General features: G+C 47.7%; 2 protein-coding genes across 5 annotated transcripts in view; one reads left to right on the top strand and one right to left on the bottom strand.

Moving 5' to 3' along the window:
• The window catches only part of cryz (crystallin, zeta (quinone reductase)), a 43,380-nt gene extending 27,818 nt beyond the window's left edge, over nucleotides 1-15,562 (bottom strand). The window contains exon 1 of one of the 4 annotated variants that reach the window (XM_070886471.1): nucleotides 15,456-15,562. Coding sequence is in view for 1 of the 4 variants with exons in the window: in XM_070886467.1 (XP_070742568.1) it covers nucleotides 183-305 (123 nt within the window). In the remaining 3 variants the exon portion in view is untranslated. Of the gene's footprint in view, nucleotides 1-182; nucleotides 308-364; nucleotides 385-529; nucleotides 611-15,455 lie in introns of those variants that run through there. The other 3 variants (XM_070886468.1, XM_070886470.1, XM_070886467.1) reach the window with 3 other exon arrangements.
• Nucleotides 70-25,870, top strand: tyw3 (tRNA-yW synthesizing protein 3 homolog (S. cerevisiae)). Its single transcript, XM_070886472.1, has 6 exons — nucleotides 70-643; nucleotides 8,152-8,232; nucleotides 10,060-10,158; nucleotides 13,105-13,176; nucleotides 20,369-20,502; nucleotides 24,559-25,870. Exons 1-6 carry the CDS (start codon nucleotides 311-313, stop codon nucleotides 24,743-24,745), a joined length of 906 nt encoding a protein of 301 aa, XP_070742573.1. The 5' UTR covers nucleotides 70-310; the 3' UTR covers nucleotides 24,746-25,870.
• Nucleotides 25,871-26,103: the final 233 nt, after the last annotated feature.

The following is a 26,103-nucleotide window of genomic DNA, read 5'->3' as shown; positions in this document are numbered from 1 at the left end:
TGGAGCCACTTGAAGCAAACGCGTCGGTTTGAACCCAGAGACTCTCAGAGTGAGCATCAGCTCAAGCAGCACTTCGCTCGGCGGCCGGCGGCAAATGGCGCCGAGCTGAGGGAAGCCGCGTCCATCAGCTCGGCGCCGATCCCCTATCCCCGCGATCCCCGTCAGCCCGGTGAGCTGCCAACCTGCCGGGGCCCAGCCGAGCCGAGCCCGCTGGCGGACGAGCGGTCGCACCCCGCCCCGCGGCCTGTGTGTCCCGCCGCCCACGGGGGGTTCGCGCGCCGGCCCGCAACCGCCACTGCTCGCATTTAAAATGGCGGCGCGGCCGGTTTCCCCGGCAACCCCCCGCCCGCGCCCGCGCCCGCACCTTCCCGCCGCGCGGCCGGTTTCCCCGGCAACCCCGGGCTCGGGCCCGCACCTTCCCGCCGCGCGGCCGGTTTCCCCGGCAACCCCGGGCTCGGGCCCGGGCCCGGGCCCCGCCGCCGAGCGGTTCGGGCGGCAGAAGGAGCAGCGGCTGCGGGCCGCCACCGACCTGAGCCGGAGCGGGAGCTGGGACCCGCAGATCGCCGGCCTGCTGACCTTGCTCAACGGCTCGGAGCGTTACTGCAGCACCAGCTCGTGCTCGGGCCGGGTGCTGCTGCTGGGGGTGAGCCATGGGGGGGAATGGGGACGTGGGGGGGTGGAGGAGTTGGGGGGGGGGGAAGTGAGGGGGGTAGGGGGGAATGGGGAGAGTGGTGGAGTGGGAAATGGAGTGAGGGGTGAGGGGGAATGGGGGAGAGGAGAAGTGAGTGGGGGGGGGGGGAGTGGGGAAGGAATCGGGGGGGAGAGAGGGAATGATGGGGGTGGTGGTGGTGAGGGAGGGAATAATGTGGGGGGGAGAGGGGAATAATGTGGGGGGGAAGAGGGGGGAATAATGTGTGTGGGGGAAGAGGGGGAATAATGTGTGGGGAGGAAGAGGGGGAATAATGTGTGGGGAGGGGGAGGAATGTGGGGGGGTGAGGGTGAATGTGGCAGGGGGGAATGTGGGGGTGAAGGGGGGAATGTGAGGGTGGGGGGGGTGAAGGAGGGATGTGTGGGGGGTGAGGAGGGAATGTGTGGGGGGGTGAGGAGGGAATGTGTGGGGGGGTAAGGGGGGAATGTGTGGGGGGGGGTAAGGGGAATGTGGCAGGGGTTAAGGGGGGAGGGTGGGGGGGTAAGGGGTGAATGGTGGGGTGGTTGTGGGGGGGAAGAGGGGAATGTGGGGGCGAGGGGTAAGAGGGGGGAATGTGAGTGGGGGGAGCGGTGGGAATGTGGGGGGAAGAAGAGTGAGAGGAGGGGAATGTGGGGGAAGAGAAGGGGGAGAGAGAGTGTGAGCGAGGGGGCAATGTGAGGGGAATGGGGCAATGTGGGGGGAATGGGGGTGAGAGGGGAATAGGGTGTGAGGGAGGGGGGAGTGAGGGAGAATGGGGGTAATGGGAAGAGGGGGAATGGGGGTTGAGAGAGGGTGAATAGGGTGTGAGAGAGGGAGGAGGGAAGGGAGAATAGGGGGGAGAAAGTGACATTGTGGGGGTGAGAGGGAGGAGGGGGAGTGAGTAGGTAAAAGGGGGCCAAGTGGGATGGGTAACAGTCATGGGCGAACGTCGGCAATACACTCCCATCATGACATCACGGTGACACCGCCCTCCTGCCATGACGGCATCTATTGACAAAAAAGAGCAGAGGGATCGGGTGGGTACAGATCGGCAGATCATTAACAGTAGTGACGCAGGTTAATAAGGCCATAAACAAGCAAGTTCATTTCTCGGGATAGAATTGACAGGTAGAGAAGTGATGTCAAACTTGTATCGCATCATGGTTAGACCACACTTGGAACACTGTGAACAGTTCTGGTCGCCAGATTAAAAAAGGATATAGAGTCGTTGGGATGGGTTCAAAAAGAATTACAAGCATGATACCAGAACTGAGAGATTGGATCAAAAAATTGCAGTGGGAGGCCTCCCTCTGGAGTACGCACCTCCATGATGGTGGCCCTCCTGCGATTACTTGCGGTCTGACGCTGAGAGTAGGAGGGTGGTGTAATGGGCCACGGATCCCGGGGCGCTGCCGGTGCCAAAGCGTACCGGCAGCTTAAGTTGTATAATACTTTGGTTAGGCCACAGCTGGAGTACTGCATGCAGTTCTGGTCGCCGTATTATAGGAAGGATGTGATTGCACTAAAGAGGGTGCAGAGGAGATTTACTTGGATGCTGCCTGGAATGGAGAATCTTAGTTATGAGGACAGATTAGATAGGCTGAGTTTGTTCTCATTGGATCAGAGGAGGTTGAAAGGAGACCTCATTGAGGTGTACAAAATATTGAGGGGCATGAACATGGTGGATAGTAAGGGTCTATTTCCATTGGTGGAGGTCTATTACGAGCGGGCATAATTTTAAGGTGGTTGGTGGAAGGTTTAACATAGACATAGAAACAGAAAATAGGTGCAGGAGCAGGCCATTCGGCCCTTCAAGCCTGCACCACCATTCAATATGATCATGGCTGATCATGCAACTTCAGTACCCCACTCCTGCCTTCTCTCCATACTCCCTGACCCTTTTAGTCGTAAGGGCCACATCTAATTGCCTTTTGAATATATCCACCGAACTGGACTCAACAACTTGCTGTGGTAGAGAATTCCACAGGTTCACAATTCTCTGGGTGAAAAAATTTCTCCACATCTCGGTCCTATATGGCTTACCCCTTATCCTTAGACTGTGATCCCTTGTTCTGGACTTCCCCAACATTGGGAACATTCTTCCTGCATCTAACCTGTCCAATCCCATCAGAATGTTTAGAGGGTATTTGAGGGGGGTGCTGCTTTACACAGAGGGTTGTGAGGATCTGGAACTCGTTGCCTGGCAGAGGGTGGGGTGTATAATGTTTCAGTATAAGGGGTGTCACAGTTGTGGTGAGGCGGATTGGTTTGCCTTTCCGTCATTGTTCATAGGTTTATACGTAACCTTTAGGGCCGGCGCAGACACGATGGGCCGGAATGGCCTCCTCCTGCGCTGTAAATTTCCATGTTTCAATGTACCGGGGATCATGTATGCCTGGTCCTCCAATCAGGAAACAGAATTAGGGATTTTACGTCATTTCAGAAGGTAATTCTGTAAGCAGATTTAATTATAATGTACAGGATTGGAATTTAATTCCAAATTAGCTTCATTCCACCCACTTCACTAACAATTTAATTTTGCCGATAATTTTATCGACATCATTAAACTCTAATATTTGCAGAAACAAGAAAAACTCATTTGCTACAGTTAAACTATTATGATTTCTGAGAAGAAAATGCTAAAAAACCTTCCTTATTCCATTGGCAGAAGGATCAAGAACCAGAGAACACAGATTTTAGGTGATTAGTAAAAGAACCAAAGGTGACATAAGAGAAAACATTTTTACACAGTGAGTGGTTAGGATCTGGAATGCGCTGCCTGAGAGGGTGGTGGAGACAGACTCCATCGCTGCTTTCAAAAGGGAATTGGATAAGTACCTGAGAGAAAAAAAATTGCAGGGCTACGGGGAAAGAGCAGGGGAGTGGGACTGGCTGAAGCGCTCTTGCAGAGAGCCGGCACGGGCTCGACGAGCCGAATGGCCTGCCGCGCTGTAACCATTCTATGATTCTGTGCTAATGCAAACCGGCCATGCGCCTGTTTGCATCAACCGTAACATTTCTGTGCAGTATTGCTGGACAATTAGTGGGCAAATAGCCCAGCTCTCTGCCACAATTGTTTTTTCTTTGGCCGTACGGATGACCTGTGAACGCATACTCTGAGAGTACACCACCATACCCACCCCAAAATCAGGGCCTTTATACCAAACAAGGCAAAATTAACGCTCACTTGGACAAGCGTGGATTAATAAAGGAAAGCCTGCACAGATTTGTTTAACTAACTTGATTGAGTTTTTTGCTGAGGTAACAGAGAGGGTTGATGAGGGCAATGCGGTTGATATGGAGTACATGGATTTCCAAAAGACGTTTGATCAACTGCCAGCAAAATGGAAGCCCATGGAATAAAAGGGACGGTGGCAGCATGGATACGAAATTAGCTAAGTGACAGGAAAGAGTAGTGGTGAACGGTTGTTTTTCGGACTGGAGGAAGGTATACAGTGGTGTATCCCAGGGGTCGGTACTGGGACCACTGCTTTTCTTGATGTATATTGATGACTTGGACTTACATAGAAAATAGGTGCAGGAGTAGGTCATTCGGCCCTTCGAGCCTGCACCACCATTCAATAAGATCATGGCTGATCATTCTCGCAGTATCCCTTTCCTGATTTCTCTCCATACCCCTTGATCCCTTTAGCCATAAGGGCCATATCTAACTCCCTTTTGAATATATCCAATGAACTGGCATCAACAACTCTCTGCGGCAGGGAATTCCACAGATTAACAACTCTCTGAGTGAAGAAGTTTCTCCTCATCTCAGTCCTAAATGGCCTATCCCTTATCCTAAGACTGTGTTCCCTGGTTCTGGACTTCCCCAACATCGGGAACATTCTTTCCGTATCTAACCTGTCCAGTCCCGTCAGAATCTTATATGTTTCTATGAGATCTCCTCTCATCCTTCTAAACTCCAGTGAATAAAGGCCCAGTCGATCCAGTCTCTCCTCATATGTCAGTCCAGCCATCCTTGGAATTAGCCTGATGAATCTTCGCTGCACTCCCTCAATAGCAAGTATGTCCTTCCTCAGATTAGGAGACCAAAACTGAACACAATATTCCAGGTGAGGTCTCACCAAGGCCCTGTACAACTGCAGTAAGACCTCCCTGCTCCTGTACTCAAATCCCCTAGCTATGAAGGCCAACATACCATTTGCTGCCTTCATCACCTGCTGTACCTGCTTGCCAACTTTCAATGACTGATGAACCATGACACCCAGGTCACATTGCACCTCCCCTTTTCCTAACCTGCCACCATTCAGATAATATTCTGCCTTCCTGTTTTTGCCCCCAAAGTGGATAACCTCACATTTATCCACATTATACTGCATCTGCCATGCATTTGCCCACTCACCTAACCTGCCCAAGTTATCCTGCAGCCTCTTAGCTTCCTCCTCACAGCTCACACCGCCACCCAGTTTAGTGTCATCTGCAAACTTGGAGATATTACACTCAATTCCTTCATCTAAATCATTAATGTATATTGTAAAGAGCTGGGGTCCCAGCACTGAGCCCTGTGGTGCCCACTAGTCACTGCCTGCCATTCTGAAAAGAACCCATTTATCCCGACTCTCTGCTTCCTGTCTGCCAACCAGTTCTCTAACCATGTCAGTACATTACCTCTAATACCATGTGCCTTGATTTTGCACACCAATCTCTTGTGTGGGAACTTGTCAAAAGCCTTTTGAAAGTCCAAATACATCACATCCACTGGTTCTTTCCACTGGTTCTCCCTTGTTCACTCTGCTAGTTACATCCTCAAAAAATTCCAGAAGATTTGTCAAACATGATTTCCCTTTCATAAATCCATGCTGACTTGGACCAATCTTGTCACTGCTTTCCAAATGCACTGCTATTTCATCCTTAATGATTGATTCCAACATTTTCCCCACTACTGATGTCAGGCTAACTAGTCTATAATTACCCATTTTCTCTCTCCCTTTTTTAAAAAGTAGTGTTACATTAGCTATCCTCCAGTCCATAGGAACTGATCCAGAGTCGATAGACTGTTGGAAAATGATCACCAATGCATCCACTATTTCTAGGGCCACTTCCTTAAATACTCTGGGATGCAGACTACCAGGCCCCGGGGATTTATCGGCCTTCAATCCCATCAATTTCCCTAACACAATTTCCCGCCTAATAAGGATATCCTTCAGTTCCTCCTTCCCATTAGACTCTCGGTCCCCTAGTATTTCCTGAAGGTTATTCGTGTCTTCCTTCATGAAGACAGAAGCAAAGTATTTGTTTAACTGGTCCGCCATTTCTTTGTTCCCCATTATAAATTCACCTGAATCTGACTGCAAGGGACCTACGTTTGTCTTCACTAATCTTTTTCTCTTCACATATCTATAGAAGCTTTTGCAGTCAGTTTTTATGTTCCCGGCAAGCTTCCTCTCGTACTCTTATTTCCCCCCCTCTTAATTAAACCCTTTGTCCTTTGCTGAATTCTAAATTTCTCCCAGTCCTCAGGTTTGCTGCTTTTTCTGTCCAATTTATATGTCTCTTCCTTGGGTGTACAGGGCACAATTTCAAAACTTGCAGGTGACACAAAACTTGGAAATATAGTGAACAGCGAGGAGGAGAGTGATAGACTTCAAGTGGACATAGACAGGCTGGTGAAATGGGCGGACACATGGCAGATGAAGTTTAACGCAGAAAAGTGTGAAGTAATACATTTTGGTAGGAAGAACGAGGAGAGGCAATATAAACTAAAGGGTACAATCCTAAATGGGGTACGGAACTGAGAGACCTGGGGTTATATGTGCACAAATCGTTGAAGGTGGCAGGGCAGGTTGAGAAAGCAGTTAAAACAAATTACGGGATCCTGGGCTTCATAAATAGAGGCAAAGAGTACAAAAGCAAGGAAGTTATTGAACCTTTATGAAACACTGGTTCGGCCACAACTGGAGTATTGTATCCAATTCTGGCTGTGAAGGCCTTAGGGAGGCTGCAGAAAAGAATGACAAGAATGGTTCCAGGAATGAGGAATTTCAGTTATGGGGAGAGGCTGGTGTTGTTCTCCTTAGAGCAAAGAAGATTGAGAGGAAATTTGATAGAAATGTTGAAAATCGTGGCATCTAGACAGAGTAGATTGAGAAAAACAGTTCCCTTTGTCGGAAGGATCGAAAACCAGAGGACACAGATTTATGGTGATTGGCCAATCATCCAATGACGACATGAGGAAAAACTGTTTTACGCAGCGAGTGGTTAGGATCTGGAATGCGCTGCCTGAGAGGATGGTGGAGGCAGACTCAATCGCGGCTTTCAAAAGGGAGTTGGATAAATACCTGAAGGGAAAAGAATTTGTAGGGCTACAGGGACAGGGCGGGGAGTGGGACTGGCTGAGGGGCTCTTGCAGAGAGCCGGCACGGGCTCGATGGGCCAAATGGCCTGTGCTTTAACGACACTTAAAAAGTCTTCAAAGTTTTGATAGGATAGATGTAGAGAAGATATTTCCACTTGTTGGGGAGACTAAAACTAGGGGCCATAAATATAAGGAAATCACTAGTAAATCCAATGAGGAATTCAGGAGAAACTTCTTTACCCTGGTGAGACAAATTGCATAGATGCATTTAAAGGGGACACCTGGAAGAGGGGTGGGAGGAGGCTTGTGTGGAGCATAAACACTACCATGAACCAGTTGGGCCGAATGGCCTGTTTCTGAGATGTTAATTCTATGCAACAAGCTCGCGCCATGACGTCACAGCGACTATTAATGCGTGGTGACCATGATGTTACAGCGACTATTACTGCGAGCTGACCATGACGTCACGGCGATTATTACCCGCTGGCCATGACGTCACAGCGATTATTAATGCGCGCTGACCATGACGTCACCGTGGCTATCTACAGCGCGCATCCAAACCTGTCGTGGGCAAGCAATGTGCAGCGCATTCATCACTAAAGAGTGAAAAAGGCTAGAATAGCTGCTTTAACTTAATAAAACACTCCTAAGTGCTTCACAAGAGCCATACCAGACCAAAAGATTGACACTGAGCTACATAAGGAGTTATTAGGACAGGGGACCAAACACTTGGTGAAAGACTTGTGTCTTCAGTCGGGGTTGGAGAGAGAGGGACGTTTAGGGAGGGAATTCCAGAGCTTAATGCTTAGACAGCTGAAGGCATAGCCGACAATGGTGAGGCGAAGGAATGCACAGGAGGCCAGAATTGGAGGAGCGCAGAGATCTCGGAGGGTTGTCGGGCTGGAGGAGGTTACAGAGATTGGGAGGGGGCGAGGTCATGGAGGGATAAGGGAAAAACTGACTGAAGGAGAGAGTGCCACCCACGGCTGACACCAAGATGCTTCAAGTCAGCTACTGTTAACCAAACTACTCACTATTTTATCTATAAAATCAATGCAGGCAGTTGTTGCTTGACAGGGATTGACCTGGCCGGTTACTGTACTATTCTTTTCTGATCGACTCCGTATTGTAAATCATCTAATCTATAATGTGCTTGTGATTTGTTTAGGGCTCCGATCACACCAAAGTACAGAAACAGAACTGCTCCTGGCTATATGTGACTCACGAGATGTGTCGGAAAGAAGATGTGGTATGAAACCAATACTTTGTTCATAGAATCATGCAATGATACAGCACAGAGGGAGGCCATTCGGCCCATCGAGTCTGTGCCGGCTCTTTCATAGAGCAACCCAGTCAGTCCCACTCCCTTGCTCTTTCCCCATATCCCTACAATTTTTTATCCTTCAAATATTTACCCAGTTCCCTTTTGAAGGCTGTTGTTAAATCTGTATCCACCGCCCTATCAGGGAACTCCTAACCACTCATTGAGTAAAAAGGTTTTTCCTCATGTTGCCTCTGCTCCTTTTGCCAATCACCTTAAATCTGTGACCTCTGGTTATTGACCCTTCAGCCATTGGAACCAGTGCCTCATTATTTACTCTAGCTAAACACTTCATGATTTTAAACACCTCTATCAAATCTCCTCAGCCTTCGCTGCTTTAAGGAGAACAGCCCCAGCTTCTCCAATCTCCACATAACGTACAGTCTCCAAAGCCTTCACATCCTTCCTAAAGTTCAGAGCCCAGAACGGGACACAATACCCCAAATGGGGCCAAACTGTTCCCCTTTGTGCTTCTAGCTTGTTCTGTCAGAGGATTCTTTTCAATTGATAGCCGACTTGGAACAGTTAATTCACATATCTCGGTATCCTCCGTTTGTAGTTCGGTATTGCTGCAGTGGTTTTCTTTAAGCAGTACAGGTTGAGCCTCCCTTATCCGGAACCACCCCTCGTCTGGAACCACTCTCGGCCACTGGGTGGCGCATGCGCAGAACTCCGACATGAACAAATTGAAGTCCTTCCTCGCTGCCGACTCCCGCAATCGCTGGCCTGACCCCGCGATCCACTGCCCCCCTCCCCACCTTGATCTCTCTGCCGTACTCCCAGCCCCAAGCCAGCCAGCCCCGATATCCCCTTGCTCAGAACCGGTACCCATCCAATTTAACGTGACCACCCTTTGTCCGTAAAAATCCCTTATCCGGAACAGGCCAGGTCCCGAGGTTTCCGGATAAGGAAGGTTCAACCTGTATAATGTATTCAGCATCATCTCCTCACAGTAGTAGGATTTATAAGTAATACGAATGTGTTTTTTCAGTACATGCAACAAATGCATCGATGTAGCTCTGTGCAGGGAGAATACGCTGCAATTTTAAGACTGTCCTCTCGATCTTGATTTTTCCCCAGCAGAGGAAATAGTTTCACTATCTACCCTGCTGAATCCTTGTTCACAATTGTATAAATAGTGGAGCTGATACCACAGAGTCAGACAGCCTGTGCCGGCTCTTTGAAAGAGCTATCAAATTAATCCCACTCCCCCTGCTCTTTCCCCAAAGCCCTGCACATTTTCTCCCCTTCAAGTATTTATCCAACTCCCTTTTGAAAGTTACTGTTGAATCAGCATCGAAGGGTAGTGGAAATCTGGAAAACTCTCCACCTTTTCAGGCAGCACGTTCCAGATCATAACAAGTCGCTGCGTAAATAAATTCTCCTCATCTCCTCTCGGGTTCTTTTGCCAATGACCTTCAATCTGTGTCCCCTGGTTACCGACCTCCCTGCCACTGGAAACAGTGTCTCCGTATTTACACTATCCAAACCCGTTCTGATTTTGCACACCTCTAGCAAATCGCCTCTTAAACCTCCTCTGCTCTGAGGGAAACTATCTCAGCTGCTCTAGTCTCTGCACGTAACTGTAGTTCTCATCCCGGGGTCCGCTGTCCATCTTGCCAAAGTTGTGTGACAGTGACGGGATTGTAATGAGCAAACAGCATCACGTTCAGCTGTATTTTCCATTGGTGTGTAAACTGGTGCATCCTTTTTTATCATTAACTTCTGACACTTGGCCTTTTTTTCACCCTGTAGGTTGCGGGGCTGCAGAAAGCACCCGACAACGCAGTCTTTAAATTTGAGCCGTTTGTTCTCCACGTCCAATGCAGGAAGGTGGAGGATGCACAACTCCTGGTAAGAGTCAGATGTTGAGAGTTTGCCTTGGTCGCTCAAGTTGGAGAGTAAACGGGCCGCCCAGGCCAGGGGATGGACCCAGGGAGTCTTGGCCAGACTCAGCTGGACATTGTGTCCAGCTCAGGGAGGATAGATTGGCCTCGGAGGGGGTGAGCGCAGATTCACCAGAATGATACCCGGGGATAAAGGGTTAGATTAGGAGGGCAGGTTGCATAGACTAGGCTTGAGTGTGGGAGGTTGAGGAGCGATCTGATCGTGGTGCTTAAAATGTTAAAGGGATTCAATAAGGTAGAGAGAGAGAAACTATTTCCTCTGGTGGGGGGAATCCTAGAACATAGAAAATAGGTGCAGGAGTAGGTCATTTGGTCCTTCGAGCCTGCACCACTGTTCAATATGATCATGGCTGATCATGCAACTTCAGTACCCCATTCCTGCTTTCTCTCCATACCCCTTGATCCCCTTAGCCGGAAGGGCCATATCTAACTCCCTCTTGAATATATCCAATGAACTGGCATCAACAACTCTCTGGGGCAGGGAATTCCACAGGTTAACAACTCTTGAGTGAAGAAGTTTCTCCTCATCTCAGTCCTAAATGGCTTACTCCTTATCCTTAGACTGTGTCCCCTGGTTCTGGACTTCCCCAACATCGGGAACATTCTTCCTGCATCTAACCTGTCCAGTCCCGTCAGAATTTTATATGTTTCTATGAGATCCCCCCTCATTCTTCTAAACAAGGGGGCATAACTTTAAAATTGGAGCCAGGCCGTTCAGGGGTGAAATCAGGAAGTTATTTTTCACACAAAGGGCAGTGGGAATCTGGAACTCTCTCCATCTATTGCTCATCATTACTTTTGGCCTCTCCACTCAATTGGAAACATTTTCTCTATGTCTACCCTATCAAACCCCATCATTATTTTAAAGACCAGGTCACCCCTCAGCCTTCTCTGTTCATCCTTTCCTGATATTTATAACATCTCAGTTGTGGTATCATCCTTGTAAATCTTATTTGCACCTTCTCCGGTGCCTCTTTGTGGATGCTGGGGGTCACTTGGAGCCTTGCAGAGTGAGATCGATGGATTTTTGTTGGGTTAGGGTATCCAGGAATATGGAGCGAAGGCGGGCAACTGCAATCGAGGTGCAGATCAGCCAAGATTTCATTGAATGGTGGAACAGGCTCAAGGGCCTCCTCCTTGGGAGTAGGAACACTCCCCGGAGTTGAGACTCCCCATCACCATTCAGCGATGACTCCCTTCCAGAGCAGGGCCTGGGTGGAAGTCGACGGAGGCGCAGGTTGAACTCGCTGTGACCTCCAGCGGTCAAACCTCTCACCAACATTAACGGTCCGGGGTCGTGGGCAAGAGCGGATGCTTGGGCCAGGCACAGAAAGGGGAGGTACCTGTGGAAGATTACCCAGTGAAGGGGAGTCGGGGCCTCCGGATGGAGGAGAAGGCAATTGCTTTGGGAAAGAAGGAGTAAATATAAGATTAGGCACATTTAAAGGACAGCTCCCGAAGGCAAACAGCTACAACAACAACGACTTGTATTTATATAGTGCCTTTTATCGTAGTTAAAACATCCCAAGGCACTTTACAGGAGTATTATGAGACACAACAATTGACACCGAGCCACATAGGGAGAAATTAGGGCAGGTGACCAAAAGCTTGGTCAAAGAGGTAGATTTTAAGGAGCATCTTAAAGAAGGGTAGAGAGGCGGAGAGGTTTAGGCAGGGAGTTCCATCTATAGCTCTCGATAGTATGTGGGACACTCTGCTGATATGTAATGCTTGTTACGTTCTGGATTTATAACTTTGTAAGATTGCTGTTACATTAACATTTTTTATTATTTTAAGCACTGGAGTTTAGAAGAATGAGAGGGGATCTCATAGAAACATAAAATTCTGATGGGATTGGACAGGTTAGATGCAGGATGAATGCTCCCGATGTTGGGGAAGTCCAGAACCAGGGGTCACAGTCTAAGGATAAGGGGTAAGCCATTTAGGACCGAGATGAGGAGAAACTTCTTCACTCAAGAGAATTGTGAACCTGTGGAATTCTCTACCGCAGAGAGTTGTTGATGCCAGTTCGTTGGATATATTCAAGAGGGAGTTAGATATGGCCCTTACGGCTAAAGGGATCAAGGGGTATGGAGAGAAAGCAGGAATGGGGTACTGAGGTGAATGATCAGCCATGATCTCATTGAATGGTGGTGCAGGCTCGAAGGGCCGAATGGCCTACTCCTGCACCTATTTTCTATGTTTCTAAAACATTTATTGGTTTATTAAACCTATACCTATATTGAATTAATTCAGACGGCATTACAGTTTAATCAGTTGGAGCATTGCACAAAATTGATATTGAGGCACTTGGGAAGTGACTTTTTTTTTTACAAGACTGATACTAGAACTGAGAGGTTATAACTATCAGGAAAGGCTGAACCGGCTGGGGCTCTTTTCTGTAGAAAAGAGGAGGGTGAGGGGGCGACATTTTAAGATTATGATGCAGTTTGATTGGGTAGACGTAGATATGATGTTTTCACTTGTGGGGGAGACCAGGACTAGGGGTCATAAATATACGACAGTCACATGGGGAATTCAGGAGAAACTTCTTTACCCAGAGAGCAGTGAGAATGTGGAACTCGCTGCCACAGGGAGGGGTAAGGTGAATAGTATCGATGCATTTAAGGGGAAGCTGGATAAACGCATGAGGGAGATGGAGAGGTGGGAGGAGGCTGGATTGAAGCATAAACGTCAGCACGGACCTGTTGGGCTGAATGGCCTGTTTCTGTGTGCTAAATTCTATGTGAAACTACATCATTGAATATCAAAATGTTATGAAGGAACTTATCTTAATTAGAGAGCCAAAGTTTTGATTTTTTTTTGCAATTCTAAGATACCTTCTAGATTTTAAATTCAATCTGTGCTGACTTGGTACTGTTCTGGGTTACAGCACTCTGTCGCTATAAACTCCGGCTTCAGGAACTCTGGGATCACAATTGGCAAGAAAGGAAAAATAATGATGGTAAAATGATTTTACTTATATTGCTTCATTAAAAATGATTTACGCGTGTTGATTTTATACCCCGTTCTCTACAGATGAAGTCCTGCAAGTTAATCACGGGACGACTATTCGAATTCCATTCTGAGCACGACCTAAACTGGCCGCCTCTTGATAGTTTCCACATGTCAGTAATCAGCAGGCTGTGGCCCTATGATTGAATGATATATTCAGCAGTGGGCTATATACACCGTGCAACTTTCACTGACTTCCGATTGAATTCTGAGCCACTGCTGCTCCCTTCCCTAGGCCAGGTTTAGCTCTGGGAGGTCGGGTCCCAGTAATTGTCCCGTCTCACTGTAACAGATCCTAAAAACTCTTCTACTTAGCCGTTTCACTCACAGAATCTCGCAGTATCGGAGGCCGGTTGGCTCATCGTGCCCGTGCCAGCTCCTTGAAAGAGCTATCCCACATTACAACAGTGACTGCACTCCAAAAAAAGTACTTCATTAGCTGTAAAGAGCTTTGAGACGCCTCGTGGTCGTGAAAGCTGCTATATAAATGCAAGTCTTTTTCTTTCTATCCAATTAGTCTCAGTCTCCTGCTCTTTCCCCACAGCTCTGCAAATGATTCCTTTGCAAGTATTTATCCAACTGCCTTTTGAAAGTTACTATTGAATCTGCTCCCACCGCTCTTTCAGGCAGTACATTCCAGATCACAACAACTCAGAGTTTCAAAAAGAAACTCTCCACCTCTCCTCTGGTGCTTTTGCCAATCACCTTCAATCTGTGTCCTCTGGTTACCAACCCTCCTGGAAACAGTGTCTCCCTATTTACTCTATCGAAACCCCTCATAATTTTGAACACCTCTATTAAATCTCCCCTTAACGGTCTCTGCTCCAAGGAGAACAATCCCATCCTCTCCAGTCTGCAATCTTCATAGAAACATAGAAAATAGGTGCAGGAGTAGGCCATTCAGCCCTTCAAGCCTGCACCACCATTCAATATGATCATGGCCGATCATGCAACTTCAGTACCCCACTCCTGCTTTCTCTCCATACCCCTTGATCCCTTTAGTCCCTTTTGAATATATCTAATGATTTATTAATCTTTCTATTTATTAATGTCGTCATTAACATGTATCTCAGGCTTCACCGTCAAAATAAGCAGCACGGTCATTGCAACACTTCCAAAATTTGACACCCAGCCACAGGAGGAGATATTAGGACAGGTGACCAAAAGTATGGTTAAAGAGGTGAATGTTGAGGAACATCTTAAAGGTGGTGGAGAGCTTGGGGCCCAGGCAGCTGAAGGCATGGCTGCCAATGGTGGCATGGTCAAAGTTGGAGGAGTGCACAGATCTCGGAGGATTGTGCGGCTGGAAGAGGTTACAGAGATAGGGAGGTGCGGGGCCATGGAAAGATCTCAACACGAGGATGAAAATTTTAAAATCACGCCGTTGGTGAACTGAGAGTCAGTGTAGGTCAGTCAGTGAGTATAGGGGAGATGTACAGTAGTTCTGTGACGTACATCACCAGCTTAATTGTTCAATAAAACAAAATAAAAACTGCAATATCAACGTCAGTAATCACTGAAACATATGGGAAAATGATTGCAGAGAACGCTATATGTGCTACGTATACATGCATTATACCAAGTATCATAAGGCACGACTCCAACAATTTGCGCATTCAAGCGACAATAGTGTTTTTCAGGCTTCACTCAGGATCACAGATACTTACAGCACAGAAGGAGGACATTCGGTCCATCGTACCAGTGCGGCTCCTTAAAAGTGCTATCCAATTAGTTCCCCCCCCCCCCCCCCAACCGCTCTTTCCCCATAGTCCTGTAATTTCTTTCCCTTTTCAAGTATTTAACAACAACAACTTGTATTTATATAGCGCCTTTAACATAGTGAAATGTTCCAAGGCGCTTCACAGGAGTATTTGACACCGAGCTGTATAAGTAGAAATTAGTGCAGAGGTATGTTTTATGGAGTGTCTTGAAGGAGGAAAGAGAGGTAGGGAGGTTTAGGCAGAAAATTCCAGAGCTTGGAGCCTAGGCAACAGAAGGCACAGCCACCAGTGGTTGAGCCATTATAATCAGGGATGCTCAAGAGGGCAGAATTAGAGGAGTGCAGACATCTTGGGGGGGGGGGGGGGTGGGAGAGAGAGAGAAAGAGAAAGAGAAAGAGAAAGAGAGGTGAACAGAAGAGAGAACACTCTATACTGAAAATGCAGAATGAATGCTGTGTGAAATGGAAGTCACATACCATTTGAATCCAAAAGCCGCACCAGATCTCACCTTTAATTTCCCATCGCAGTGAGCAGATCCTACAGCTGCTGACACCTTTACCAGAAATGTAGTGTAACTGCATGTTATTCCAGAAAGTAACTCCAGTATTGCAGGGTGGTCTCCCAATGCCCCATTAATGGGTGTCGCTAGCTTTGGCACGAGAGTGCCGCCTTCTCCGTCACGGCATTACCAGCAGGATTGTCATCCGGTGTTAATATTGCCACAATGTAATGAGGCTCGACTTCCGAAACCTTAGCAGGGGCCAGGTCACGCTGGCAGCTTCCGACCTGCTCATCATTGCTCCAGCTGCCCTGGGCAATGTTGGGGGCAAGTGTTCAGTTTCCCAGCCTCGCCACTAGATGGCAGGATGACCATCCGATCCGGTTGGCTCGGCCCTCTGTTGTCTTTCGTGGTGAGACTGCCAGCAGAAGTGCACAGCCTGGACTGCAATCTTTGTTTAAGACCCGAACTAGGCCCGATTATAGCGAGGGGGAAATATCGGCGAGGGTGGAAGGAATGTCCAATTCTAAAAATAGTTCTAGCAGCTGTGCACTGTATTACCAACTTACAAAGTTGACAGGCAGGAGACCAACTGGTCCGTCAAACCTGCCCCACACCATGTCTAAACACCTCCTACCCCCCCCCCCCACCCAAAAAAAACTCCAGGACCAAGTAAGGGAATGCCTCTCCGACTCTCCCCCCGGCAATGGAGAGCAGTCCGGGAGATCACAAGGGCCAAATGTTATAAAGACACTGACCTATATGATGCGATCTCTGCCCCAATCAGGATCATGCCCAGCTCCCCCTTGAAGTCAAAAAGTCAGCAACTCCCCCACACTCTGGGAAAGGAAGATCCACCCAACACCACTCTCATACAGTTTAAACTCATGACCCCTGGTCCTCAACAATCTGTTAAACTGGAATAATCTCGCAATAGGGATGCTATCTAGCCCGTTCATTATTTTATAGGCCTCTAAGTCTGCACTGCTCTAAAGTAAACATGCCAAGATCCTTGAGCATCCTGAGTAGCTGAGATTCTGTAAGCTAGGAATCATTCTTGCAGTTCTCCTCTGGACCTTTTCCAAGGCCACTATATCAGCCACCTTGTGGGGATACCAAAACTGGACACAGTACTCTAGATGTGGTCTGACTAGAGACTTGAGTAGTGTCAGAATGGTGACCTTTGATTTATACTGAATAGTTCTATTCATACAACCCAATACTTCAGTATTGTTACCTGCAAATGATGTGTGTATTCTGTGTTAGCCCTACCAACATACATGACGTTACATTTATCTAAATTAAATGCTACTAAAAGATAACGAGATAAATACAGATGAGGAAAGCCATTTGACTTCTCCTAAATAAACAAAAGCTTAGATTTCCCTCTCTTGTTTTATGCATTCCTGGGATGTGGGCTTCGTTGGCAAGGCTGGCATTTATTGCCCATCCCTAATTTCCCCCTGAAAAGATGGTGGTGAGCCGCTGCCTTGAACCGCTGCAGTCCGTGTGGTGAAGGTGCTCCCACAGTGCTGTGGGGAGGGAGTTCCAGGATTGTGATCCAGCGACGATGAAGGCATGTCTGATATATGTCCATGTCAGGATGGTCTGAAGTGTCTCTTGAATGAGGCTGGAGAGCACTGGGATGGTGCTCTGTGGATTGGAAGATTGCATTTATGGCTGTAGTTCCTGCATGGCGAGATTCAGGTTGTTGTAAGCCAAAGCCCAAGTGGAGCTTAAAGTTACCTTTTGAAGGAACGGGAAGAAGACACATTGGTGACGTAAGCACTCTTGACTTCTAGGAGGTGCCTGAGATTATATTCGTAGCGGATTTTGAACCCATTCCAAAATCTGCAGTTCCCTTTCTAATCAGCCAGTCATTTACCTGTTTTTTTTTTAGCGGATTAACACTAGGTGTTTTAGCCGAACGTCTGTTCCACGTATCCGTGGGGCGGGGGAGGAACAATTCTCTCAAGGTTCAAACCTAGCTTCGTTAACCGCCCCCCCCCTCGGCTGCAAACCTCTCTTACAATATATTGTATCAGTGCCTTTGTTGAAAGTAGGAAGGCACAATCTAGGAATAAAAAGTTGGTGCCAGTAAAAGTTGTCGGATTGTCGTAAAAACCCAACTGCTTCACTGATGTCCTTTTAGGGAAAGAATGAAAACTGCCGCCCTCACCCGGTCTGGGCCTAAACGTGACTCCCAACTCCAACCTCATACCAACATGGCTGACTTTTTACTGCCCTATGAAGTGACCGAGCAAGCCTCTTCGTTGCATCAAACCCGCTACCAGCGGTTCAAGAAGGCTGCCCACCACCAGCACCTCAGAGTAGCAGGGATGGGCCATAAATGCCGGCCTTGTCAGCCACGCCCACATCCCAAGAATGAATGAAATAAAAAGCTGCACGTGACATTCCAAATGTAGCCTCACCAGTGCTCTGTGGAAGCCTAGAATAACTTGCTTTGGTTTACAGTCAAATGCCAATCAGATACATCCTGGTGTTTGGTTACACTTACTTCCCAACAGAAAGAAATATAGGTTCTTCTATATCATATAGAATTACATAGAATGTACGGCCCAGGAACAGGCCATTGGCCCCACCGCTCCGTGCCGGGGTTTATGCCCCACCGCTCCGTGCCGGGGTTTATGCCCCACCGCTCCGTGCCGGGGTTTATGCCCCACCGCTCCGTGCCGGGGTTTATGCCCCACCGCTCCGTGCCGGGGTTTATGCCCCACCGCTCCGTGCCGGGGTTTATGCCCCACCGCTCCGTGCCGGGGTTTATGCTCCACACCAGCCCCCTCCCACCCCTCTCCATCTCATCCTATCCCCATATCCTTCTATTCCTTTCTCCCTCATGTGTTTATCCAGCTTCCCCTTAAATACATCGATACTATTCGCCTCAACCCCTCCCTGTAGCAGCGAGTTCCACATTCTCACCACTCTCTGGGTAAAGAGCTTTCTCCTGAATTCCCCGTTGGGTTTATTAGTGACTGTCTTATACTGATGGCCCTTCATTTTGGACTCCTCTTTCCCCCACTCCCCCCCTCAAAACAAGTGGAAACATCTTCTCTACCCTCTAACCCTATCAAAACCATTTTATTATCTTAAAGACATTTATCAGGATGCCCCTCAGCCATCTCTTGTTTTAGAGAAAAAAGGCCCAACCTGTTCCATCTTTTAAAAGGGAATGGAAGAAGTCTTTGGAAAGGAAGAATTGGGAGAGCATGGAATTAGAGTGGAGAGTTTCAGTTGAAACGGTAGGACTGGTGCAAGATGGCCAAGCGGCTGTCTGCTCCACTCTTATTTCTATGCTTATCGCCTTTTACCAAAAGGTCACAAAGCACCTGAGATACGATGACTGTCCGAGGGAGAGTGGCTGGGAAACAGCAGGGGTCTGTAAAAGCAGGCAGACTGTGCACGGCGCTTGATCAGTGCACGTTTGATCTCGAGTATCCCGGAAGGAGATTGGTGATCCCAAATTCCATGTTCGCGAGGATCATGCTTTGATGGGAACATGCCATATTTACACTCATAAAAACATAAGAAATAGGAGCAGGAGTAGGCCATGCAGCCCTTCGAGCCTGCTCCACCATTTAAAAAGATCATGGCTGATCTGCTCATGGACTCAGCTCCACTTCCCTGCCCACTCCCCATAACCCTTCACTCCCTTATCGCTCAAAAATCTGTCTATCTCCGCCTTAAATACATTCAATGACCCAGCCTCCACAGCTCTCTGGAACAGTGAATTCCACAGATTTACATCCCTCTGAGAGAAGAAATTCCTCCTCATCTCAGTTTATGTCCCCTAGTTTTAGTTTCCCCTATGAGTGGAAATATCCTCTCTGCATCCACCTTGTCGAGCCCCCTCATTATTTTATAAGTTTCAATAAGATCACGTCGCATTCTTCTGAACGCCAATGACTATAGGCCCAACCTACTCAACCTATCTTCATAAGTCAACCCCCTCATCTCTGGAATCAACCTTGTGAACCTTCTCTGAACTGCCTCCAATGCAAGTATATCCTTCCTTAAATACGGAGACCAAAACTACGCAGTGTTCTCGGTGTGGCCTCACCAATACCCTGTACAGTTGTAGCAGGACTTCTCTGCTTTTATACTCTATCCCCCTTGCAATAAAGGCCAACATTCCATTTGCCTTCCTGATCACTTGCTGTACCTGCATACTAACTTTGTGTGTTTCATGCACAAGGACCCCCAGGTCCCTCTCTACTGTAGCACTTTGCAATTTTTCTCCATTTAAATTATAATCTGCTTTTCTATTTTTTCTGCCAAATTGGATAACCTCACATTTTCCCACATTATACTCATCTGCCAAATTTTTGCCCACTCACTTAGCCTGTCTATATCCCTTTGCAGATTTCTTGTGTCCTCCTCACAATTTGCTCTTCCACCCATCTTTGTATCATCAGCAAAATTGGCTACATTACACTCAGTCCCTTCATCCAAGTCATTAATATAGAATGTAAATAGTTGAGGCCCCAACACCGATCCCTGCGGTAGCCCACTAGTTACTGATTGCCAACCCAAGAATGAACCATTTTCTGTTTTCTGTTAGTTAGCCAATCCTCTATGCATGCTAATATATTACCCCCAACCCCGTGAACTTTTATCTTGTGCAGTAACCTTTTATGTGGCACCTTATCGAATGCCTTCTGGAAATCCAAATACACCACATCCATTGGTTCCCCTTTATCCACCCTGTTCGTTACATCCTCAAAGAATTCCACCAAATTTGTCAAACATGATTTCCCTTTCATAAAACCATATTTACTCTGCTTGACTGAATTATGCTTTTCCAAATGTCGTGCTACTACTCCCTTAATGATGGACTCCTTACCCTGGGGCTGCAACAACTGCTTTAATATTGTTTTTGTTTTTTGCTGTCTGGGGATCACCAGGCCGTTCGCAGCACCCACTGCCTGGAGGTCCCTTTGTGCCATGGAGGGACAGTGTTGGTGAGTGAAGAGTACATCGGTTACCTTGTGCACGTGGCGAATCAGAAAATGGAGGAAAACCAAAGGAGAATAGAAAGGTAAAATCGCAATTCGACGACTGCAGAATCTCTCCCAGCGATCTGAGGCAGTGAGGAGGAGTTTAATACTTAGGTGCCAGCTGTGGCTCAGTGAGCAGCACTCTCGCCTCTGAGTCAGAAGGTCGTGGGTTCAAGTCCCATCCCAAAGACTTGAGACTATAATCCAGGGTGACGCTCCAGTGCAGTTACTGAGGGAATGCTGCAGGGCCGTATTTCGGATAAACCGTTAAAACTGAGACCCCTGACTGCCCGCTCGGGTGGACGCATAAGATCTCATGGACATTATTTTGAAGAAGAACAGGGGAGTTCTCTCCGGTATCTTGGCCAATATTTCTCCCTCAACCATAATTACTAAAAACAGATTGTCTGGTCATTACCACATTGTTGTTTGTGGGAGCTTGCTGTGCGCAAATTGGCTGCTGCGTTTCCTACATTACAACAGTGGAGAGCACGCTCTTGGGATGGGAGGTGGGCTGTTTGGGGCTGGGCTTTGGAGAGACTTCTTCACTCGGGGAGTTGTTGGCCTGTGAGGTTCCCTGCCGCGGAGAGTTGTTGATGCCAGTTCATTGGATGTGTTCGGGAGGGAGTTGGATGTGGTCCTTGCGGCTGTGGGGGGGGGTGGCGGGGGGGATGCTGGGGTGGGTGATCAGCCATGATCTTGTTGAATGGCGGTGCAGGCTCGAAGGGCCGAATGGCCTAATCCTGCACCTATTTTCTATGTTTCTATGACTACACTTCAGAAAGTACTTCATTGGCTGTAAAGCGCTTTGGGATGTCCTGAGGTTGGGAAAAGCGCTATAGAAATTCAACTCTTTCTTTAATTCCGCGACGCGCCGTTTATTTTATTAACACAGATCGTCATTACAACATGTCCCCTTGGAGCCAGCCGGATAACGTATCTTGAGAGACGGTGGTGGATAAACAGCAGGGATCCGTTAAAGGCACTGGGAGACTTGTGGTAGCACCATTTAAACACAAAACATCTGTAGCGCTGCAGGCTTTTCTTAAGCCTGCCCTGGCTCTCCTCGAATTATGTGGGGAAAATTAAAATTAATAGCAGAAAAACGTCATTCAGATTGGTTTCCAAAACAGCATTTGCCATGACTTTTATTCAAGATTGGCTGTGAAATGTAGAGGTTGCAGTTGCCACTTGCTTTAATGTTTGTATTTTTCGTTACATCTTATGCCTTTGTTACGTCTAGACTTTACTATTGCAACATCCTCCTGTCCGGCCTCCCACATGCTACCCTCCATAAACATGAGGTCATCCAAAACTCTGCTGTTCATGTCCTAACTCGCATCAAATCCCATTCGCACATCAATTTCCCCCCCCCCCCCCCCCCACCGCCCTTGCACTCTGACCTACATTGGCTACCAGTTAAGCAACGCCTCGATTTTAAAATTCTCATCCTTTTCAAATCCCTCCTTGGCCTTGATCCTCCCTATCTCTGTATTCTCCTCCAGCCCCATAACCCTCCCTATCCCTGTAATCTCCTCCAGCCCCACAACCCTCCCTATCCCTCTAATCTCCTCCAGCTCCACAACCCTCCCTATCTCTGTAACCTTCTCCAGCCCCATAACTCTCCCTATCTCTGTAACCTCCTCCAGCCCCATAACCCTCCCTATCCCTGTAATCTCCTCCAGCCCCATAACCCTCCCTATCTCTGTAACCTCCTCCAGCTCCACAACCCTCCCTATCTCTGTAACCTTCTCCAGCCCCATAACCTTCTCCAGCCCCACACCCCTCCCTATCGCTGTAATCCCCTCCAGCTCCACCAGCCCCACAACCCTTCCTATCCCTGTAATCCCCTCCAGCCCCACAACCCTCCGAGATATCTGCACTGCTCTAATTCTGGCCTCTTGAGCCATCCCTGATTATAATCACTCCACCATTGGTGGCCGTGCCTTCTGTTACTTGGGCCCAAAGCTCTGGAACTCCCTCCCTAAACCTCTCCGCCTCTCTACCTCTCTTTCCTCCTTCAAGACACTACTTAAAACCTACCTCTTGACCAAGCTTCTCATGTAGGCTCGGTCTGACATTCTGTTTGATAATCGCTCCTGTGAAGCTTGGAGATGTTTTACTGCCTTAAAGGCGCTCTATAAATACGAGTAGTTGTACATCTTGGAGCTGTGAAAGATTACAGACGGAGGAATGGCAGACATGGCCAGTGCCCTGCTTGTACAACCTCCATTTCACTAACCAGTTTGGTACTGCTGCTGGTGAGTTGCTTCCTCAGGCACATCACTCCACAAGATGGAGAAAAGCTACAGATCGGCAGTGATCTGATTGAATAGCGGAACAGGCTCGAGGGGCTGAACAGCCTTTTCCTGTTCCTAGAGCAAAAGAAGTCAGGATCCAACTAGGATTTAGCAGTGTTGTCAAAGTCTTGTATTGAGAGCCTACAAGAAAGAATAACAGCACCTTTGAAATACTTTTGAAGTGTAGTCACTGTTGCAGCCAGTTATACACAGGAGGCTCCCACAAACAGATCATTTCCAGATAATCTGTTTTAGTGACGTTGGTCGAGGGATAAATATTGGCCCAGGGCACCCTGCTTTTTTTCAAAATAGTGCCTTTTCCTTCCACCCAAGAGGGCAGACGGGATTTAATGCCCAATCCGAAAAAAGGGCACATCTGACAGTGCAGCACTTCATCAGTATTACACTGATTTTGTGCTCAATTCTGTGCAAAGTGGCTTGACCGCACAAACCTTCTAACTCCGAGGCAAGAGAGTGCGACCCACTGAGCCGCGGCTGACATTGAGTTTTCACTGCCTTTTTTTAAGCACTATCAAGATTCTGGGTTCAGATTTTAATCAAACGGAGCAGTTTTTCTTCTCGTGTTTCTCTGTTTTCTGGCTGTCCCATGCACTATTCCTTGGGCTGCATGACGTGCAGACGACCTGCCCCTAGTGGTAGACCGACAAACTGCTTCTCGAGGACTACATGTTCCCACCATATGCAAGTTATTCACTAAAATTGTCATAGAATCATAGAATGTCACAGCGCAGAAGGAGGCCATTTAGCCCGTTATGCCTGTGCCGGCTCTTTGAAAGAGCTGTCCAGTTTAGTCTCGCATGCAAGTTTTTTCCCCATAACCCTGAAAATTAGTCCTCTTCAAGTACATATCCAATTGCCTTTTAAAAGTTTTTGCAGACTCTGATTTCATCGCCCTTTCTTGTCTTGGCTACTTTGTCTTTATTCATTCTTGGGATGTGGGCATCGTTGGCAAAGCCGGCACTTATTCCCCATCCCTAGTTTCCCTTGTACAACTGACTCTCGCTCGGCCACTTCAGAGGGCAGTTAAGAGACGGCCACACTGGTCTGGGACTGGGGTCACGTATAGGCCCAGACCGGGTAAGGACGGCAGTTTTCCTTCCCTAAAGGACTTTGTGAACCTGTCAAAATTTTCCGACAGTTTGCCAGCTTCATGGTCCCTCTGTTTCTCAAGGCAGTGATTGGAACGTGATTATATGGGATACCCCCAGTGCAATCCTGTATCTTACCGTCACACTAGGGACCCAAGCACCTTATAACTATCTGCATCATTGTATTTTATATTCCAGCAAGTCGAAGATTAGGGCAAATTATTTTTAAACTCCAGTTCTGCTTTCTGATAATTTCACAGGTACTTTCAGAGCTTTTCAGCATTTGAATTCAATTATTAAAATCTCTCAGCCCAGAAGGAGGCCATTCTGCCCATCGTGCCTGTGCCAGCTCTGTGACAGAGCGATCCAATTAAGTCCCACTCCCCGTGCTCTTTTTCCACAGCCCGGCAAATTTTTCTCCTTCAAGTATTTATCCAATTTCCTTTTTTGAAAGTTACTATTGAATCTGCTCCCACCGCCCTTTCAGGCAGCGTGTTCCAGATTATCATAATTCGCTGTGTTTTTAAAAAAAAACTTCTTCTCATCTCCCCTCTGGTCCTTTTGCCAATTACCTTAAATCTGTGTCCTCTGGTTACCGTCCCTCCTAGACACAGTGGAAACAGTTTCTTCTTATTTACTCTTTCTCAAACCCGTTCCTCGCCATGTTAATTTGCGTTTTGGATTCTAGGTTTTATACTGGACTTCAATCCGCCATATGTGCCACCGTGCCAGCTGAAGAGCCCGAGGAAAAGGCGGGCCGAGCAGCCTCCGCCTACACTCGCAGACGGAGACAGAGAACCACAGAGAGGGAGCGGGGACACGCAGCTCACAGCGATGGCGAGGGCGACATCGTGTCTCTGATGGGTGCCACGTGATCGACACTTGTTAATACCCAGAATGAATTTAAAGAAAGCGCAGCCCTTGTCCACGGTGGGAAAACCTGGAGGGCGTGAACCGATAGCTCCAGAAATAATCTTCCATCCGCAGTTGGGTAATTTAATCAGAGGTCTGATACTTTCTTTCCAGTTGTGCGGGTCCGTTTTGGGTAATATTTCTTTTTTTGGACTACTTTTGTAAAGTGAATTTTATCTCCGCTCGCTTGTTTTTTTTCCTTCTCCTTACACGGACATTACATTTCAGATAATGTGAGCTGGGTGTGACCCTGAGGGCTGGATTTTAAGCTTTCCTGTTTTCGTGGCGAAAGCAGAGGTGGGCCGGGAAAGTTACCGGCCAGGAATAGATTGCGCTGTAGTAAGGAAGTTTGGGCATCTGGTCCCTGCGCCAGGGTGTGCAGCGAAGGGAGGCATTGTACAACTTTTGAGATGCAAAAATGGGAAACTCGTGAACTAAAATGCCAGGCTGTGTGCGCTTCGAGAGAGGCCTTGGGGGGGACCTTAAAAATAAACACACAAACATTGCCCCCGCCACAAATCGCTAAAAAAGTTAAAAGAACAAACACTCGCACTTGTACAACACATTAGCTTCCTCACCGCCGCTGGCATAGCTGGACTGCTCTGGTTTCCCAGGCGGTCATTGCGAGGCACGATTCCAGGCGGACGGGTCGGGTTCCAGTCAAAAGTCCCCCGGTACTGCTCAGCGCCCGCCGCAAAACCCGACCTGAGGATCGTGACAGGGCGCAGGGGGACCTGGCCGTCCCATTTCAGGCCGGTCCGGGGCGAGAACCGGAAAATCCAGCCCTGAATGTGTTGATTTTCAGGTTGTGTTATTGGTTGGAAATTTCTGAAAACGTTGGTTGGCCAAGGAAACGTGCAAGATGAAACGTGAGAGGAGTTTATAAACGCTTGTACTTTTTATGCCTTTATCACATTCTCCTTTTTGTATGTGAAGGAGGGAAACATTTGTAGAAAGAGCTGGGAAGTGGGATTAATTGGATAGCTGTCACAGAGCCGGCACAGGCACGATGGGCCGAATGGCCTCCTGCGCTGTATGATTCTATATAACACGAAGCAGTAAAAATAAACATTTGTTTTACTCTACAACTGTATTGCTAGCTAAACAGGAGCAAGGAGCAACAGGTTAATGATAAGAGGAGGATTTAGTGCTCCCACAATACAACAACAACTTGCATTTCTATAGCACCTTTAACATAGTAAAACGTCCTACAGCACTTCGCAAGAGCGTTATCAACATCGAGCCACATAAGGAGATGCGAGGTAAAACATCTGGGGAGGGCTAACAATGCAAAGGAATACATAATAACTGCTAGGATACT

The sequence above is a fragment of the Pristiophorus japonicus genome, chromosome 8, assembly GCF_044704955.1.
Source record: "Pristiophorus japonicus isolate sPriJap1 chromosome 8, sPriJap1.hap1, whole genome shotgun sequence".
Classification (NCBI taxonomy): Eukaryota; Metazoa; Chordata; class Chondrichthyes; family Pristiophoridae; genus Pristiophorus; species Pristiophorus japonicus.
The sequence above is the reverse complement of the archived record's forward strand: the minus strand, read 5'-3'. Positions and strand labels throughout refer to the sequence as shown.

What these genes read in the sequence shown, in the direction of transcription:
- tyw3 (XM_070886472.1), top strand. Translation starts at nt 311, where the DNA reads ATGGCGGCGCGGCCGGTTTCCCCGGCAACCCCCCGCCCGCGCCCGCGC. An exon ending in AGAAAGGAAAAATAATGATG is followed by an intron (nt 13,177 to 20,368) that starts GTAAAATGATTT and finishes GGGGATCACCAG; the next exon opens with GCCGTTCGCAGCACCCACTG. An exon ending in AACCAAAGGAGAATAGAAAG is followed by an intron (nt 20,503 to 24,558) that starts GTAAAATCGCAA and finishes TTTGGATTCTAG; the next exon opens with GTTTTATACTGGACTTCAAT.